At 34.1% G+C, this 20,650-nt stretch overlaps 1 protein-coding gene across 1 annotated transcript; it reads right to left on the reverse strand.

The window, feature by feature from the left end:
* Positions 1–5,577: 5,577 nt before the first annotated feature.
* Positions 5,578–12,053, reverse strand: LOC128244298 (putative tyrosinase-like protein tyr-3). The gene is made up of 8 exons (XM_052962314.1): positions 12,021–12,053; positions 11,638–11,728; positions 9,752–9,966; positions 8,656–8,844; positions 7,864–7,970; positions 7,598–7,719; positions 6,990–7,135; positions 5,578–6,462 (listed from the first exon to the last, which is right to left on the reverse strand). Exons 1-8 carry the CDS (start codon positions 12,051–12,053, stop codon positions 5,578–5,580), a joined length of 1,788 nt encoding a protein of 595 aa, XP_052818274.1.
* Between the last annotated feature and the right edge of the window lie 8,597 nt (positions 12,054–20,650).

A 20,650-nucleotide genomic window follows, 5' to 3' on the forward strand; every position in this document is an offset into this window, starting at 1 on the left:
GTATAAAAACATCATCATAATGATGATGATGATGATGATGAAAATGATGATGATGATGATTATGATGATGATGATGATGATAATGATGATGATGATGATGATGATGATGATGATGATGATGATGATGATGATGATGATGATGATGATGAAATGTCTTCTATTCACTTCCGGTACCTAGTCGATGGTTCCCGCGTGGAGCGTTTTTACAGTCAGGATTTGAGCCGCTACTTCTGGTGGTTCATCTGCATCACTCCCGCGACCAACGGGGGCTGTGACTTCGGCTTCTTTGACCTCCAAATACGGGACAACAGAGAGGGTCAGTTATAGTTATAGCAATACGGAACTACTGAAATATCAATGAAATAAATATGTCGCATTACTGTTTTAGGCCCAAAGTGGGACGTTCAAATTTGCTCTCTGAATATTACTATTGAAATACAACAATAAACCAATAGTAGAACTACAGCTGGGCTTGAACAATGAAGAAGTTCAAACTAACAAATTGGAAATTTTCAGATTAGTCCCCATGTTACAAAAAACTTTGGTAAGCGCTTTCAATTGTTTTGATGTTGACCTTTAGTTACATTACTTTCAGGAATGGCCGGAGAGATCAACCTGAACGGACTCCCATGGGACAAAATATCTGCTGACCTAAAACTTATCCAGGGGAAGACCTTTGATGACCCCTTAGTTCGTTACGCATGGTTAGGAACGGGTAGGTTTATTTTACATCTTACAAATCACAGTAACACAATAATACTCACTTTTCAGTCAGACACCCGTCAGAGATTCCAATAAGCGTATAGGTCAATATATATTAAAAACCCAATACAAACACTAGCATTTTAATAATTTAATATACACATTAAACATGAATGATTGATAATACTGTTATATTAATTGACTAATCCTCTGAATGATATCTTTGTTGGCTGTCTACGAAGTGGGCTACATATCCTAATATAAACGTCACCAATATCGACCTGCATATAGCACAAACACAACAGTGGTTTTTCATTCTAGCGTAAATAGTTCGAGTCAAGACGTCTTAAGCTTAAATTAAATATAACTTTCTGTGTCAAAGCAAAAGAGCTGGCCCATTTACTGTCAAACACTAAGTATTGTACAGTTGACAATCAAGTTGTTGGTTCTGGTGCGCATCCAGGATTCTATACGCTTTGTTCTTTTACTGGCGAACCATGTTTTATCATAACAAAACGCATGTTTTCCATTACATTGTGAACCAATCTATGATTTTGACTCCCCGATAATTGTTCAGCATTTAATGTTGTGAAATTTGTAAGAACCACAGGATGCAACACAACAGATTTGAAATCTAGTCGACATCCTGGTCACTGTAACCATACTGTGGTTGCACTACAATTAATTAATGTTATTCTCATCGTTCAGTATTTTGATTGGACTGTTAACACAACTGGCAAATGTGTTGAATGGAATAACTAAGGCGTGTTTAAAAAAAGGATACTAATTCGATTGAAAACGAACCCATGACACTGAAAATTGACTTCAATTTTGGGAATAACCAGATTGGAGAATTTTATCTTTAATGGCCATAAATTGTGCAAGTTTATATTTAAGACTATTCTTTATTTAGAATAAGTCACGTCTGTTTAATAGCCTTTTTTGTTGAAACTCATTTAACTCGTGATTTAAAGTTTCAAAATTAATAAAGAACAATTCTGATGCACGAACGGTTGCAATTTGACAGTTTCTATATGCCTATTGTTAGTTCCGACTTTAATTACTTCAATTTCCTCTTTTTCAGAATGCTGATTTTCCATCAATATGCTTTCGCAAAGGACAGACGTTGGCTTCTTTGACATTTACTTTAGAATTGATAACTTACTAAGAGAAATATGATTAACATTGAATTGTGTCGTCTTGTCTTTACAAATTTGCATGAATAAATTTCGATTATGAAATGATACCCAGCCTCTAAAAAACGACATAGCCACACCCCTGATTTCAGTGCGTTGCATCAATGACATACCAATTATATCTTACATATTTTATAGTACTAGATCCGACCCTTCTAAAGTTATAGTGCTGACCTGCCACCATATGTACCAGCCCTTCAGAGGAGATTCATTACTTCCATTTTATTCAACATTATTATCTTCAAAATGCGGTTTTACACGAACATCGCATAATTATGTACCACCACCTAAACCATCTCAGACTAAAAACATGAGAATAAAGTGATAAAGGTGTGAAATAACCAATTTTCAATTGTAAAACGTCCAAATTACTAATCTAAACCAAAAAAGGGCGAACAATATGATCGAATGATAAACAATCAAGTTGAAACATCACACGATAGTTATGATTCCTAACAAAGGCACAATTGTAACCTTAAAGCTATCCGATGTACAATTAATTGCATTTTTATATATGCAATTTATCGACGAGGTTTGAAATTGATTAGAGCATGATAAACAAATAGCATATCGATGTGCTTATTTATAATACAATATAAAATTGCAGTAGATGTGGAGAGAGAGAGAGAGAGAGAGAGAGAGAGAGAGAGAGAGAGAGAGAGAGATTGTGTTTGGAGAGGGCCGTTTAGTTGCATTTCGATATTCAAACATAAGCAAAAACAAATTAATGTCAACATATTATAATTATCGTTACAGAAATGTTGCGTATTACCAGTACAAATACCATTATAATGGCGAAGGTTTGCCCGACAAGAGCCCATATGGCCCTTGACGTAGCTTACCAGCAATACATATATACACTCGTTTCTATCAAAACAAAGAGTAGAAGAAGAAAACAAACTAAAAAGCTAATAATTATGTTTTTCCATGCTTTCGAAAACGGGCAGGCAAATCGTAGAAGAAAGATATAACATAATGCATGTAAATAGCAAGTTAATTGCCTTTAATATAGCATGCGGTATTATTATAATAAGCGAAAGGCACGTTCTTACTGTGAGGTTGTGGCATAACCCATGTCCTCAGATAATTAGGTACAATTTAAATAATAAAGAGCAATACAAACACACATATCAAGACTATATATGTTGTCTCATGTGTTTTGAACCATCGTGTAGATTATATTTATGTCATATGAAATGAAGATCAAACCCAGTGTAGATATATGTTGCCTGCTGATCGACCCATAACGGTTGGATCATTGTTCATATAAAGCCCCATCCTATCGTTCAAAATAAGCGGTGTAGGGTGCGCCTCTGTATAAATGACACGTACTTGTATCACTATTTCTGAGGTTGACATTAATTTCTTTGATGTTCGCAGAATACTAATTTTGATTAGTGAGCTTTTAGAATAATACAATGTAAAATGCAGGTGAAGCCAAACGTTCAGGAACAAAATAAACCGACAGACAACCATATTTAAGGTTCGAGACGAAATGGGATATAATCTTTTGAATTTCCAGTATAATAACTTCGGTTAATCAGCAGTCATTCCTTATTGATTTCAGAATATAACTGTTTATAAACTGACATAATGTGAACGTAGACTCAGTACTAACAAGCATGTTCCTTAACTAGATGACACAATCCGTAGAAATTACGGGTGAAACACTGACTAGTTGGCTTCAACAAAGTTTATTCATAATTTGCATCCGCACCTAGGGTTTGTCCCGCCTTTGAAAACAATTCCTAAATTGTTCACATACACAGGTAGTATTGACCACACATATCTAGCGTGACACTTTGACTCATGTTACTCTTCTTTTTCGCTTAAATGATGTTCTTGGGTTGGTATTCAATAATTTGTTTTAAAACATATTTGTGGTTACGTATATAAATATTGGACGGTGTAACGTATTTTAATTTACCTACAGTCCATTATTTTCAATACTAGACAATCAGCTGAATCAACGTTACACAATACAACAATCTACAAAGAGTAAAAACGAAACAATGGATGGTGTTACAGATATGTTTTAAATCTCGTGATACGAAACAAATTGGTTGCAGGAGCAATATTTAGAGTTTAGTTTTGATGAAAATTTCTTACCAATCGTAAATTACAATTGATGATAAACAAGTGCGCCCGTTTCGTAGAATTAAACATGATGTTTAAACAATATTTGTGTATTTGAAATAAAAACCCACCAAAACTGTATTTGTAGCTTTATTTAGCCCAACGCTTGGGTTATATGGGAAAATATTTTTTTGAAATATTCTGCTCGTATATGGTGAATTGTAGCTTTCATCCCTGGTCCGCAAGCTGTTTTCTTTTTGGTACATGGAAAAATGAATGAAAATAATATAGGTACATTGCTTTAGCGCACATGGAAGGTTAAATATAACATGCACAATTATACTCTCTCTTTTTTGTTATATTAAACATTATTTTTTTATACTACACATTAGATCCAAATTCATTTAGTTGTTACGCGTGACTATTATTTGTTTATTTTAACAGGGTAAATATAACGACGTAAAATGTTGGTATTCCAAATTTTGCACCAACAATTGTAATCCATAATCATAATCCATGATAAATTACCAACTAAATTAGCATTTGCATTATTGTGAAATCAGTTACCAATTTATAACAATTATACAAAAACTTGTTCAGTATAAAAAGAAAGGCCAAAACACACACTTTAAGGACATTTCCTTCATGTTTATAATAAAAATAATAAAAATAAAAATGATAATTTGAATAAACTGTAAATATTGATGATGGAATTATTTGTACATACTGTATAAATATGTTATATTTGCGTCATATCTTTAAATACGTTTTCAAATTGATTTATTTGTTGATGCAATAGATAGATACTCCAATGCATGGTTTTTTAAATCAGACGCAATCTAACTAGAGATTCCGATTAACTTTTTATTGTGATAGCAATTATTGCTGACATCGGTAAAACATTTTTGTATAACTGACCTTTTAATAATACAATGATATTTTGTTAGCCATGTTTTCTTTCGGTCAGTGTTCAATAAGCTAGCAAAGGGGCCATGGCATACATGAACCTTAAGCTGTTTTTACGTGTGTTTAGTAAACGTCAGAAAACAAACAACGGCAACATAACGTGCCGCGGATTGTCTTTTTTCTGATATGATGGACAGTTTTCAGCATTTCACTGTTATTTGAAATGTACTTTGTAAGTCCATTATTAATACAACCTAGTCCGATCAGCGGCGTCGTTCTTAGATCAAATTAAGACCAATGATGAATATTTATCATAGAGTCGGTGTTGGCATATTGTTTAATTTTTAGACCAGCGTTCTTTTAACACGACTTTAATAAACATATTAGATGACATCAGTTTTCACACATTCTTGATTTTTGTTTGTTTGTCAAAGTCAATGTAACCATTGAAAAACTCCTCATTAATCATTTTATTACGTTTTCGTAAATCCACATGCATTTGCATTTTTATTCCAACATCGTAATAAGTGTTACAATGTTTTCAATTCGATGTAGCGCTTATATCGTAATCGTCTTTTATAATAATATTTATCTGAACGACTAATAACAAATAAAATTAGATTTGAAATAACCTATAATAGTATAGAGTTGATAATCAAATGTCTAAAGACAATGCAACTGAAATGTCTACATTATCCTAACCGTATGGAATTTTATTTTGCGGCCTCGGACGACGAGTGGTTGTCACAGGACGAGGGCGACGAGTCGTTGTCAAAGCTGTTTGGTGATTCCCGTATCTATTAGTAATCTTGCGACCCTTTACGACGGCCTTCAATAAGTCATATGTGCACTTCTCAAGGTTCCGACAATCGTTACTCTCTTCCTGATTTGCGTGGAATATTATCTGTTCGCTCTCAACAGGCAAAGCGTTGGCATATTGTAGATTCTCTTGCACGACTTTGTCGACCTTCTTTATCGATTCCGGAAGTTTGTACTCTTCGTCTCGTGCCAAAGCTTCAATCATCTCCTCGTCCGATGTGGGCGGGGGAGGATTAACGCAAGTAACTCCGTATGGATTTTTCGTACACTCGCCAGAATAAGGAATAACCCCGTCTGCAAGCATATCGTCATGACTGATTTCCCGTTGTTTACGCCTTCCACTTTCCCCTAAGTCTTTTCCGATGTCAAACCTCATTTCCGACACGCACAGATTGATATCTTCATCACAGAATAGATCAGGACTTCCGCCACAATTGTTAGAGCAACTCGGTGAATCCTCATAATCAAACCAATTGTCCGTCCAAAAGTCCATGACTCCATCAATATTATCAAGAAAACGCATTTCTATCATCCTCTCTTCCTTGTTATGCTCCGGCTTATTATCGTTATCTGGCGGGTAATCAGACGCTGGATCTATCCCGCATATATCCCTCTGCCGCTGCCTAAATATTTCCCATTGGTAGTCAATGAAGGCATGGTGCATATAGAAGATAGGGTCGGAAGCTGCCATGCTACGGGCCATAGTGCCACCTATCCATCTGTGTACGCTATTGTGAGAGCCCTCCCACCGTCCGTTGAAGTCCTGAAGGTTGAGAGTGATAGAGTGCTAATCGTTATTGATAACTTTACATTGTGTATGAAATAACTCCAGATGCTTTTCCGAGCTTCAGGTTCTGCCAACAACACCCTCTACTCATACTTGGCAGTAGTTCGAAATCTGGACTGCCCGATAAGAGAACACATCATTTGTTTAACGTTTATTTCGTTCGAGATGTCCATGTCTTTTCGGCTACATGCACCATTGGCTTTAGCTTTAAGTCGTCATAATAAACCCTTTCCATGAAGCCGGATTAGAGAACTCATGCAACGGGCTCGCATCAATTGATATTCCGAGAAAATAAACTACAATATTCACGGTAGAAGTGACTGCATTTTGTACACACTTACCTACAGTAAACCAAATCCTATGAGAAATTCGCTAATTGAGTGTTGGAAACGAGATTCTCCTCCAAGGGCTATGCCTCGCCTCAGTCAGCTTTGGCGAGCCTCTAAGATACGATATATATATACAAAAACAATCCTTTATATTTATATTTTGTAAACTCATACCGCTAGTCGACAGAATCCCATGAGATAGTCAATTCTGGATTGGCGGATAAGAGAACCAACGCCTCGGGCTATATCTCGCCTCAATGGGGTTTCCCGAGCTTCCCAGCCAGCAAATGGTCCGCTGTCGACTACGCCTGACCCAGTCCCTGTAAACAAAAACATAGTACCAACCAGGAAGATGCTTATATAATCTGACAGTTATCATTAACGTTCAAATATCTTTCCTGGTGTGTATTTAGTCCATAGTACATACGCAAGCAGCAACGGCATATCAGGAATTTAGCCGTTTGACCATATTTCCTGTGGCATTTCACTTTGACTTAGATTATATTTGGGTATTTTGATTTTTATGACAAAATGTCATTTTTTGATTTAACGTTACCAAAAGACACATGGAAATATTTCCATTTAACATTCATTTTACATCTTCTAAAAGCATGAAGATACGTAAAAAGTGAGAATACAGAAGTCTGGATAGGAGAAAATATTAATGACAGCAATTTTGAAAACTGTCAACGCTTTGCTAGCATAACCATTTTAAGAGGTAGTTTATGTCCAAGAATATATAGATCTGTCACACCGATGATGCCAATGATTGTTAATCTAACCCAAATGATCGTCGTCCCACATAATTGAGAATCCAGGACCGGCAGGCATGTTGTCATCCAATGAACTATCCCAATAGGGTAGGAACACTCGGTCATCTACACGTCTTAATGCCTCCTCAAAACTAAAAGAAGAATGCATTTTTAATTTCACATTGTCTATCCATATTTATCATTCGTCTGTAGTTTAAACGGCAGTTCTGGTTAACCCTATTAGAGTTAAAACAATTGTATATCACAGATTGCACAGAAACTGTTGTAATACTTACAGCGAAAGAAATGCTCGGTGCCAGGGAAGGAATGCGTTTCCTCCGTGTGCACCCCCTCTTTTCATTGCCATTCTATGTACCAAGGCAAAGCAGAGCATCGTCTGATCCTGAAACGTAAAACCAACGCTACCATCTTGCAAAATTAAGTCTAAATACATCCCAGAGAGAGAGAGAGAGAGAGAGAGAGAGAGAGAGAGAGAGAGAGAGATCCAATAAAGGCACAAAATGAACCAAATTTATGTCAACTAGACACCTTTTTGTCAGCAAAGGTTGGTGCAACACTCTCACTTATACCAGTATATAGACATTTTTGCTTGTCGTTCTTATAACTGTAGGGGAATGGTAGGACGAACTTTAATTAACTTTTAAAAAAAATGAAATGCTATGTTTTAGTAAGGCAGGTACTGTTGTTCTTCATTCCTAAGTGGCTCTATAGAAAAGGCGATTCAGGGAATATATGTTTTTTACCATGCTCTTGTTATTAAATGCAATCAATATAGGTTGAAGCAAAAAAAAAACTGTATAATTTAGGCACAGATAAAACATATACACGTTTATAAATGTTTTTTTTATTAATAGCTACGTGGCCACAAAGTTACAAAAACGCCAAAATATCGCTTATTTTTTTTATCTGTACCTTAATCGAATGTTTTACTTTGTTTTTACATTAAATTAAAATGAGTAAATCATGATAATGCATTAAAATTTAAAACAAAAATGTTTGCATCAACCTTTTTTTGCGCCTTTGAAGTTATAATTAGCATATTTTGGGAAATTTAATAGTTAATTTACTTGATACAGCTGGTTTAAGGCGTTATGGAACCGTGCCCTTTCATCTGCAGAGAGCGTGCGGTACTCCCGTCGCGTTCGGAAACCTGTGCGAGGGGACGTGATATTGCGCGGTGCAATTCGTCTTATTTGCCGAATGCTGCGCTGTTGCCTGGCAACGATATTGTCTTCTTCAGATTCCTGTAAAGGATACTGAACCACAGGTGATCGTCACATAGCTTGGTCACTAAAATATGGCTTTTTTTAGTCCTTTAATGTTGTTTAAAAATAAATAAAAATAATGTGGCCCTTCATTCCATTGATATCATTAAAAAAATTAACAACAAAAATATTAAAATTGATAAAATGACATTTCAAAAAATGTATAATTACCAAGCTAGGTGACAATCATCTGTGTACTAAACGCTTTATTTTCAGATAAAGTCCGACAAAATAAGCGACTTATCAATCTTATCCCATGATATGTGCCCAAAATAAGGTTGGATCTTTATTCTATTGACATAAGATATTTAATAATAAAAGAGTCATTTACATATATATTTTGTACGATGTTAAACATTCTAACTTAGCTAGAAAATATTAAGTAAGTACAAGTGATTTCAGTGGATCAATTTCTATTGTAAGATTTAAAATCTTAATTAATTATAATACCTTATTATAAATAGTCAGCGAAGGTTCACAATTTGATAGCTTTTTGATAGCCATTTGATAGCTATATTGGGGAGGGAATACTTCAAACTGCACTCTCACGGATTGATTGTTTGACAACATTTGTCTTGGAATGAGCCCATATTTGTGTAAATGTCTGGAAACAAGTGAAGACTGCTGACACGAGCAGATCGCATTTTTCAAATTAACGTTTGAAAATTGACGTTTTATGGCTGAAAGCGTTACTAACGCTTTAAGGAAAATGAAATCTTCAGCAATTTAGAAAACAATTGACGTCTGTTCTATTGCGTGTTCTATTTTATGACTGATTTGAAGGCACTGATGCCAAAATGAGATAATTCTGAGACCAATAAAAAATCTTTTTTTTTTCAAAAATGTCGATTTGTGAGAGTGCATAATTAATATAATTGTAAACCTGAAGTAGCTCTACGTCTTCTTCCAAGTCCTCCGCAAAGTCGTCGCTAAACAGATCATTCTTATACTGCCAGAGGACGACCCGGAGACACCATATCCGTGCGTTCTGCAGAGGTACGTACGCCGTGTTGATGTCAGCCAGGCAATCGTCGTAGCTATAGTGGACCTTTACGCCGACTACAGTCGATGACGAACCGCCTTCACCGTCGTCGTAGCCATTAAATACGTCGACTTAAACACAAATGGATGGTTGTAATTCGCAGCTGTAAGGAAGCTGTATGCAAACTATAGTTGCCATCGAACCGATTAGTGGTAGTCAATAAAAGCAACAAGATAGGAATTTAGGCAATTTACACTTACTTATAAATTAATTTTTAGTCAAATAATATTCTCTGATGAGGTTACTAATTTAATAGGTCGTTAATGTATTAACAGAGCAGGAAGTATATAAAGCTTAATGATGGTGTAGGCAACAATAAAAGGAATTTTTATATAGGCAACATTCAGAATCGAACTATTTCGTTATCGTTTTGGCTAATATGTATTGAACAATATATTTTTTAAAAAAGGGAATGCACTTATGTTTATGTTTATCTTAAAAAATTCGTATGCTTCGTCTTTTATTTCCATTTCGTTCAAAATGCGCTCAGGTAATTCGTTAGCACAGCGGAACACTGTACTTTGAGCCAACTAAATTTAGTCACGTTCCGTTCAACATTCGCATGAGATCATTTTGTTTTAAAAAGTAAAATATTCCTTATTGCATTTTGCTTAAGGTTAATGTTCAAGGTTTGATTTCAAAAGGCTGCAATTTACACTGATATCGGCTATATGATTTAAAATGTAAACTCCACACAGCTGTAACTACTCTTTGCCACACAGTAATCACTTCCACCATGCATGTCATGTCAATATGTTCAAAAACTCGTGACGACATTCAAAAAGTTAAAACTTTCTTTTGTTTGAAATATTTGGTTATATGCTTTCCGGTGAATAATAGAGATTTATTAGTGAAATACAAATTATTTTTCACTGTTTCAAACATTAAAGTAACATTTTGATATTTTTCACTGTTTTGAAATTTTAGCCCGCTTTAATACTAAGCCAAAAGTAAGCGCGCACAGGGCTGGGACTCTATTTCAACTTTGTCATTTCCGAAATGACGTTACGTTCGCATACAATTCTGCGCACCTTTCTGAAAAACTACAATTAAATGTTGTTTTATATCCTGTTAGGCACATACTAAAAATAATTTATTTATACCCAAAAAGCCAAAAGCTTTACCTTAAGAGTTGCGAATTTGTAAGCATAAACGGTCGGTAGGTAAAATCTAAAATGCACAATATAGATAGATGCACATGTTTTGATTATTTTTAGTTATTTTTATGCAACATCATGTTTAACTCATTTGACTTAATGATAAACATATATAAAAATAATATGATTTAGGTTTAGATAAAACATATTAGCCTTTATAAATGCTTAATTTAAATTAAAAGCTACGTGGCCACAAATTCCCAGTTTTATAAGCGCCAAAAAACCTGCTTATATATATTTTTTTTATCTTAACCTGAATCATATTTCTTTTTGTTTTGTTTGGTTGTCAGTGTTTTAAGAAACTAAACTGTCAATCAAACTCTTGTAAGAGACCGAAGGCGGGCCTCTGTAAGCGGCGTAGACTGCGCTATGTTTCCTCTAAAGAAGTGAAAAAATAGTAAAGTTATCTAAGTTTAAATCCTTCATTCAAAGCAAAATATTGCCTTCCGACGTAGCATTTATGACGCAATTTATCACGTGGTAAACACAAACTGGGTCACAGCACTTGTTACGAGTATCGAACGTTAAGACGCAAATACAAAGTGCCCTCACACATATTTAAAGACCGAATACACTAGTTCTTACTGTCAATGTCCGGCTGTCCTTTTCCTGACCCAGTGGTAACATTTGCTAACATGTCTGTACATTCATCCTTATCTTCGAATAACTCACTGACCTGAAATGATAATCACATCGAACTGTAACATATTAAATTGACTAGATTATGGCTATGACAATGATACTAACGAAATTAGTAAATAGTTTTGTATAGCCATTTACATGTTCATAGAAGATAAGTGATTGTTTTAGTGTAATATCGTAATATATTTCACCGAGTGTGCACCAAAAGTTATATTTATCAGGAGTGGCGTGACTTTTGTTGTTCACAAGGTGAAATATTTTGTGATTTTACTCTGAATGAAGCATCTTTTTATTTATGCCTTAATTTATCAGAAAAACGCGCAAACCGTTTTCACAATTCCGGAAATGACGTCTTTCATTTTGTGTCCCAGCGCTGTGCGCGCTGATGTTTTTTTGGATAGTAGAACGGCTTTTATTTAAAAACAGTAAAAACTATATTTCATTTTAATGATAAATCTCTATTAACCACCGGAAAGCATATTGTTAAAATCCTTATTCTTTAAAAGTATACAGTAGAGGTATTGTTATAGCCGTGTTGTCGTTGTAGATGGGGTCGGCGTCGTGCAATCTTTTTTTAAAACTTGGCCATAAATAAAACTGTTCAAGATCATTTAATTATACTTGGTCAACAAGTTGCCCGAGATGAAATGCAAATACACATCAAGGCCAACAACTCTGTAGTTTATAGTTGGCGTGTTATGCCCCTGGTTCGGCTGACAGACTAAACAGACGAGCGTTGGCGTTCGTTCCGCAGCATACCTGTTAAGGTGTACTACACTAGCTACACACAACTGCTATTTAAAAGAACTTCAAAGATCATTCACAGTTGGTGTAAAGATTGGGTATAATATTTAGCTAGATTTCAAACAAATCATGCATTTTCTTTTATTTTATGTCTTCAAGTCACTTATATCTGCAAAACCCGGAATTGCCGTCCCAGACAGACAAACCAAATTGAATGTCTTTTCAAATTTATAGAAAAATGTATGCTGTTTCAGAATTTATTAAAGATAACATTTAATATTTAGCTAGAATTTAAGCAAATCAGGCATTTTCTTTTGGTTTTTATTTATATCTTCAAGACACTTATGTCTGCAAAACCCGGCATTGCCGTCCCTGGCAGACAAACCAAATTCAATCTCTTTACAAGATTAAAGAATATTCATGCTATTTCAGAATCTTAAGATTAAGATATTTAGCTAAAATTCAAACAAATCATGCATTTTCTTTGATTTTTATTAATGTCTTCAAGAGACATTAATGTGCAAAACCCAGTATTGCCGCCCCGACAGACAAACCAAATTAAATCTCTTTTCAAAATTATAGAGAAATGTATGCTATTTCAGAGTTTAAAGATGTTAATTCTGAATATAAAGATTAGCCATAATTCAAATAAATCATGCATTCTTTTATTTCTATGTCTTCAAGACACTTATGTCTGCAAAACCCGGCATTGCCGTCCCAGGCAGACAAACCAGATTGAATTTCTTTTCAATATTATAGAGAAACGCATGTTATTTCATAATTTAAAGATTAAGTTTAAATAAAAAAAGTTAATAAATTAAATCGTGTGAAAACAAAGGTTCGCGGTCAATTTACTAAATAGCTAAACAATCATTTTGTTCAGAAATTCAAATCTTAGTAGCTTCTAGTCTATTTCAAACATTCCCGAAGAGTCATAGTTTCGAATCCAACACTGGCCTGGGCTAAATATTACACTAGCTCGAAATGATGACATTTTGTACTATTTATGTATAATGTTATTTTGGATGAATTAATTAAACGATGTCTGAGATACATTATATGTATAATTTACGACGTTTTAATAATATTTGATAATCAATGATTATAACTCAACCGTTTTAAACTGATAATATATTCCAATCTTGTTGCAAACTTTTGGCAGAGATCTTCGGTCAACACATAGACAATAAATTTGATAAAACATATCAGAACGAATTCTAAATCATATCTTATATCAGCATAAAATAAAACGTTATTATTAAAACTTACTTGTTGTGATTTCTCTTGAATGCGGCCATGGGTTCGATTCACAAACCGAAATGTAAAAATATTACAAGTAAGACTTTGGCTTTGAAATGCTAAATGTAATTATAACCTAGAAATTCCAGATCAATCTTGAGGTTTTATAGAGAGGATGGTGTGTGTTAAAAGAAGGTGTTGACGTCTGACACTAATAGACATTCGTTGTTTTGGGGTTCTGTTGGTCCCTTAAATGTCACTTTTAGGTGGAAATACACAATATTTCCGGATTCTCATGGAAAGTATCACCTACCTGAAAACATTTACAAATTACCTGGGTCATGAGGCCCCTCCTAATCGGAGTAACCCTTAGGAGACTCAAGTGTCATGCAGTAATTGAAATATTCAACGTTACTTGACATTTTTCACCTGAAAAAAAACATAGGATATTTGAACATCTGGACACAAATATTATACCCAAAACACTCAATCAAAACAATGTAATACAGAATGTTTTTAGAAAATGTTCAATAACAATTTAAAAATGATACTTTTTGAGAAATACTTTAAAGCAAATAAAAGAAAAACAAACAAAAAATATTCAATGTTGTGCAGGTGTTATTTAATACAGTCGAAACTCGTTATCTCATGGCTCGATATCCTCGTTGGCTCGAACCAGATTAAAAGAACCGATTTTTTTTACTCTTTGTTCATATAATATTCGATCGGATGGCTCGATAACTTGAGGGTCGATATTTCTCCACGCTCGAAGTCATTTTCGCGGTCCCAAGTAAGAATTTCACACTTTGTGGGAAATATTTGCTTGGGTTGATGTCATTCTCGCGGGTTCAGTTAAGAATCTCACACCTTGGTTTGTTTGCTTTGCTTCATTTAGCACAAGGTGCGAATCGATTAAAATTGCTTGACTGGTATAATAGTTATTACCAAATTTATATTGTTTTACAGTTTGAATAAACATGCCATCACTTTAAGTTCTGTCTCTAATTGTTATCCATCTATAAATTTCTAAGCCTTTAGATATAACCTATAAGCTATGTTTGTGTTACCCACTGTTTGAATTGCTTGTTTGTTGTTTCGCATAAATGTATTTTCATAATAAAAAACAAAATCAAATGATATTTTCTAAGTATCGAATAAGTCATGTTACGGATATAGCGTAGCAAATAACAAACGCTGTAAACAATACTTTTTGTAATTAATACAAAAATAACATTCTGTAAGCAATCCCGTTTGGCTCGATATTCTCGAGGCTCGAAGTATTTTGGCCGGTCCCTAAAATATCGAGCTATCGAGTTTCGACTGTAATTAACTTTAATGAACAGAACAATGATATCAACAAAACATTAAAAGTTAAAAAGATTAATGTTTTAAAAGATGATTGATATTTTTACAACAAACTGTAATACTTGTATATAACAAATTAAGTGCATCATTTATCTATTTTATGTTATACAATACAATATATTTTATTGCTGAAGAACAAATTACATGTTTAACGCAAATAAACAAACAAATTGAATTTTTTATTTCAAAGTTATTATTCATACATGTAATTATGTTTAAACACCTTTCTATTCACAGATACTGACAATGACGGACATTTAATTGAAGTTAATTGTACAATTGTATATTTTCTTTGAATGATGTGTTGTTAGTGTGGGTAATTCAATCTTTAGTAAGCTTTATCCTCGTAGAATCATAGAGTTAGCACCCTCAATGTGTACACAATCCATGCGATTACATATATTATTGGCATAGAAAATATAATTTTATACAGAGTATATTAATTTTTTTGTATCGGTTTAATATAAAGAAATAAAATGATCGTAAAACATGAATTCTGTATACGTCGATTTTTCAACTGCTTGCAAAAACATATTATGAAATAGAAAAACATTCACTTATGAATCAGTAATATTTTTTGGGGAGTCTTTATGTTCATTAACCTTTTGTTTTTAGTTGAACTAAATTGGAAATAACATGTATAAGTATTTTGATTTAACCGGATTCAACAAAGTTTAATTTCGGGGCTCTGGTGTATACTGCATTGCCATCTTACGTAAAAACCGAAAATCATAAATTTTGGTTTCCTTTTTAATGCTAAAATTGAATATGTTTATTTTACTGCAAAACATTCAATTTGTATTGTTTGCGAAAAGATATTGATAATTTCCTTGATATTTCTTTTACAATTAAAGATATGAAATTTAACTCTTATTTATATATTTAGGTAGTCAGCTAAAACATACACTAGTTGTGATTTTTTTGTGCATATCTTTTTAATCATAGCAAGTTGTATACTGTTATGATCAGCTTTTGTTATTGATTTCAAAAAAACAAGATCATTATCGCACATTTTTTATAATTATTTTTAATACAACAATTATTCCCTCGAAATTGTCCGCAGTAAAATTTCATAGACAAATTGAAGACACGCAGACGTGGTAGTAGCTGTTCATGCAATTATATATTTTTATCTTTAAATATTATTTCTTTCAAATTAAATTTTTATTCTAATGAATATAGTCTTAATTAACAAAAAACATTTATTTTTTTCCAATAAAAACGATGATTTAAGCTATCGATAAATTTCTGAATCGGTACAGGCAGCGCCTGCCACTGACCGGCATCGCCTTCGTATGTCGATACAGGCAACGCCGGTATTTGACCGTGATTGCCTACCGTCTTGAGGCCTGTCTGTCTGTCTGTCCGTCCGTCCGTCAGTCCGACCGTCCGTCCGTCCGTCCGTCCGTCCGTCCGTCCGTCCGTCCGTCTGTCTGTCTGTCTGTAACATTTCGTGTCCGGGCTATAACTTACTTATGCATTGATGGATTACCATATTACTCGATACAAATGTTGTCCTCATTGAGGCGATGTGCAGTGTCCTTGACCCGGGTCCATTCCACAAAGGTCAAGGTCACACAAGACATTTAAAGGTCAGAGTACACATGCTCATGTCCGCGCTAATTTACTTATGCATTAATGGATTACCATATAACTTGGTGCAAATGTTGTCCTCATTGAGATGATGTGCATTGACCTTGACCCGGGTCCAAAAATCAAAGGTCAAGGTCACACGAGACCTTTAAAGGTCAGAGTACACATACTCGTGTCCGCGCTATAACTTACTTTGCAATGATGGATTACCATATAACTTGGTACATATGTTGTCCTCATTGAGTGATCCACTATTTGGAAACATTTGTTGCACACCATAATCAGTCCACTCACGTCCAGGGAGGAATGAACGACCATGTATATACACACTTCGGGGCAAACTCAACAGTTATTCCATTGCCTTATACAGACCACAATGAATTATTGTAATTGGTCAATAGTAGTTCCATTAATTGCAATATCACAACATAATTTAGCAGTGTAGACATGTCAATTCTTACTGGATTTATTGACCTTATACATTGTGTACTTTTAGCAACAATAACTGAATTTGATCCAGGAACTCGAACCAGTTGCAATTTGTGCCAGTTATCCATCATTAAGTTTCGGGTCCATATTATGACAATGCTAAATAGAGGATAAGATATAAATGTTAATTGAAAGTGTTTAAGAAGTTACACAGATTGATACTAAGCGCACTCTACCAAGCATTATTATTATGTGCAACAAGTTTAATATTTAAAAAAACAGTGGACACAAATGTGATAATATATATTATATATGTGTTTTCTCTTCAAAAGCAGTAAAACAATGATATGACATCACCACAATATATATATATATATATGTATCACTTTATCGAAAATACTTAAAGCTTGCTATTTCATCGATGTTATAAATCAAGGACTCATTTTTCTTCCTTTTTAGCCAAAATAACCTTGACATTGAACTTACCTACACTACACACAAATGTGACACAATATGAATAACTTTAACAAATATCCTTTAATAATATGTTCATATATCCAAGAATATTTAGGTTACTGATCAAACAACTTGTATTTCCTATATTCCCACTCTTGACCAGTGGTTGCGTACAATTTTGGTCAGATTCAATGTACCAGTCAGGTTGCGAGAAAAACAAAATATACAAAAAAACAACGGCGGGGGATATAGCCGTCCTTTGGACTGCCTTGTTAAAGTAAAAAAAACACTAACAATGACGTTCATTTTTTGTTGCAAAATATGTATTTATAAGTCTGAGGTTTTAGTGTTCTCAAACGAGTGCAAAGCGGACGACCAGATCCTAACCAGAATCAGACTGCCTCACAATTGGCCCGCAGATCCTCAAATTGCATCCCGATTACATTTTCTGGATTTTAACCACTTTGCAGATAATGATCCAAAACTGATGTTCATTTGTTTATTCATTGCGGTTTAGCAATGTCTTTCTGCACCTATTGGGTGCATTATGGCTTAACCCCGCTGCGACGTCATCCCGAATTGTTTCTCAAATGTTTTACTAGAGCTGCCCGTTTACAAAAGATTTCAGAAAACACGCATCGACATCTTACATTAAAATATAGGTCGTTCAGAAACTTTAATGATATTTCCTTCTGCATTGATCTTAACAAGGTAAATATTAATGAGGTTGAACAAATTCAAGACCCTAATGAAGCCATGGAAGTTTTATATAAGCGACTGAATGAGGTGTAGTCGCACCATGCGCCACTGAAAGAAAAACGAATAAAATTTGAAACACAACCAACCTGGTTTACTGACGAAATAAGGTTGGCTATAAAAGAAAGAAATCGATTGAAAAAACGTCAACATTGGTCGGAATATAGACTTTCAAGAAATAAAGTTACTCGATTAGTACGGCAAACCAAGAAAGATTATTACAATAAAGCTGTTAAAAACTGTAAAGATTCTAGGGTGTTATGGAAGAACCTCAGAGAGTTGAATGATAATAATAATGACACTACAAACAATAATAGTATAATATTACCACAATACCTTCATTCAAACGGAATAAATGTTGTTGGCGATGCACAAATATTAGACGTGTTCAATAAGCATTTTACTGACATATCCGATTGTATCAGTAAGTCAGTGTTCGATGAAACACATTTTTCAAAACTTGATACTAAATTAAATAGTTTGCTAAAGGGTCAGTACTTTGATATATCTTACATCACCCCATTAGAGGTAAAACTGTATATTGATAAGCTTAATACGGCGAAAGCTACAGGATTAGATGGAATAGGGCCTAATATCCTAAAACAATGTGGTGATTGTATTGTTATACCACTAACGTCCATTATTAATAATAGCATACGGCTAGGAATATTCCCAGACTCATTTAAAGAGGCTAAGGTTTTGCCTATATATAAATCTTCTGGTCGCAATGATCCAAATAATTATAGACCAATTTCTATCCTTCCAACACTATCAAAGGTGTTTGAACGGGACATGGCAGATCAAATCAAAACATTTTTAAAAAATACGAATATCATACATGAATTTCAATCTGGGTTTCGAGAAAATCATTCTTGTCACACAGCGTTGATAAGAATAATTGATGATTGGATTGATGGAATTGACAATGGAAACTATGTAGGTGCTCTTTGCCTTGATTTACGAAAGGCTTTTGATCTAGTAGATCACTAAATACTTTTACATAAATTGAAATTATACAATTTCAGTGATAATACCGTTCAACTGATAACTTCGTATTTGAAAGATAGACACCAAATTGTAAAGTTTGGGGGTTTCCAATCTTCACGAAGATGTATAAGGTCTGGAGTTCCTCAAGGATCCATTCTTGGACCTATTCTTTTTCTTATATATATTAATGCCATTACCTTTGAAATAGAAAATTCCTTGATTGACTTATATGCTGATGATACTACACTATATGCAAAAAGTTCAAATACGCAGGAAATTGAACGTACGTTGCAAATAAATTTAGATATAATATCGGAGTGGTGCAAAATAAACAACATGGCAATACATCCATTGAAAACGAATTGCATGTTGCTGGGTTCAAATGCAAAGTTAAGAAATGCATGTGCACTCAAATTATTCGTAGACAATGTACCTATTGAAAATGTAACTTCGAAGAAATTGCTTGGAATTGTTATTGATTCATCATTGTCATGGAACCTGCAAGTTGACTTTGTCTGCAAGAAAGTAACTGCAAAGATAGCTCTTTTAAAAAGACTTAATTACTTTTTAACGGATCAAATGAGACATTTGTTTTATAAATCGTATATACTTCCTATGTTTTACTATTGTTGTAGTGTTTGGGGGAAAAGCAAGCAAACGCATACGAAACGAATAACCATGCTTCAAAAAAGAGCTGCTAAAATTATTCTCTTTAAGCCTATTAGAACGCCATCGCATGAATTATTTAAACAATTAGAATGGCTTCAATTTGAATACCGTTGCAAATATCAAACGGCTGTTATGGTATATAAATCTATTAACAATCTTACACCGAGTTATATAAGAGACATTATAAAGTTATCAAACAATACAAGATATGGATTACGATCTTCTACGCGACAAGACATTGCCCACATTCGACATAAAACTCAATACAAGAAACACTCATTTGCATGCTACAGCGGGACAGTTTGGAACTCTTTACCAGAACGAATACGTAAATCGAACACGGAAAATACATTTAAAGCCTGCTGCAAGAAGTTCAATTTACATCATCAATTGCAAAAACCATTGTAAGAATTGTACGCATAATTCCACGACTATTGTTTTTACATTATATATATCTCGATTAAGGTGTTAAATACATGTGTGACTGTCCTACTTACTCAGTTAATAAATTTTAATGATACGATTTGTAAACCTTTAGGTACAAATTGATGTATTGTTCGGCATTGATCTTATAATTAATGTATTATATTCATGTTTCTTTATGTTTTCGTATAACATTTTAATACGTACCCTTTTGAAATAACATAAATTTATGCTTGCGTTTTCATTCTAAGCATTTATGTGTGTGTGCGTGTGTATGTTCTTTCAGAAGGCCACA

This window comes from Mya arenaria, chromosome 8 (genome assembly GCF_026914265.1).
Source record: "Mya arenaria isolate MELC-2E11 chromosome 8, ASM2691426v1".
Taxonomy (NCBI): Eukaryota; Metazoa; Mollusca; class Bivalvia; order Myida; family Myidae; genus Mya; species Mya arenaria.

What these genes read in the sequence shown, in the direction of transcription:
- LOC128244298 (XM_052962314.1), bottom strand. Translation starts at nt 12,053, where the DNA reads ATGAAAGACGTCATTTCCGGAATTGTGAAAACG. An exon ending in CGGAGGACTTGGAAGAAGAC is followed by an intron (nt 8,845 to 9,751) that starts GTAGAGCTACTT and finishes CCTGTGGTTCAG; the next exon opens with TATCCTTTACAGGAATCTGA. An exon ending in CCTTAAACCAGCTGTATCAA is followed by an intron (nt 7,971 to 8,655) that starts GTAAATTAACTA and finishes TTTACGTTTCAG; the next exon opens with GATCAGACGATGCTCTGCTT.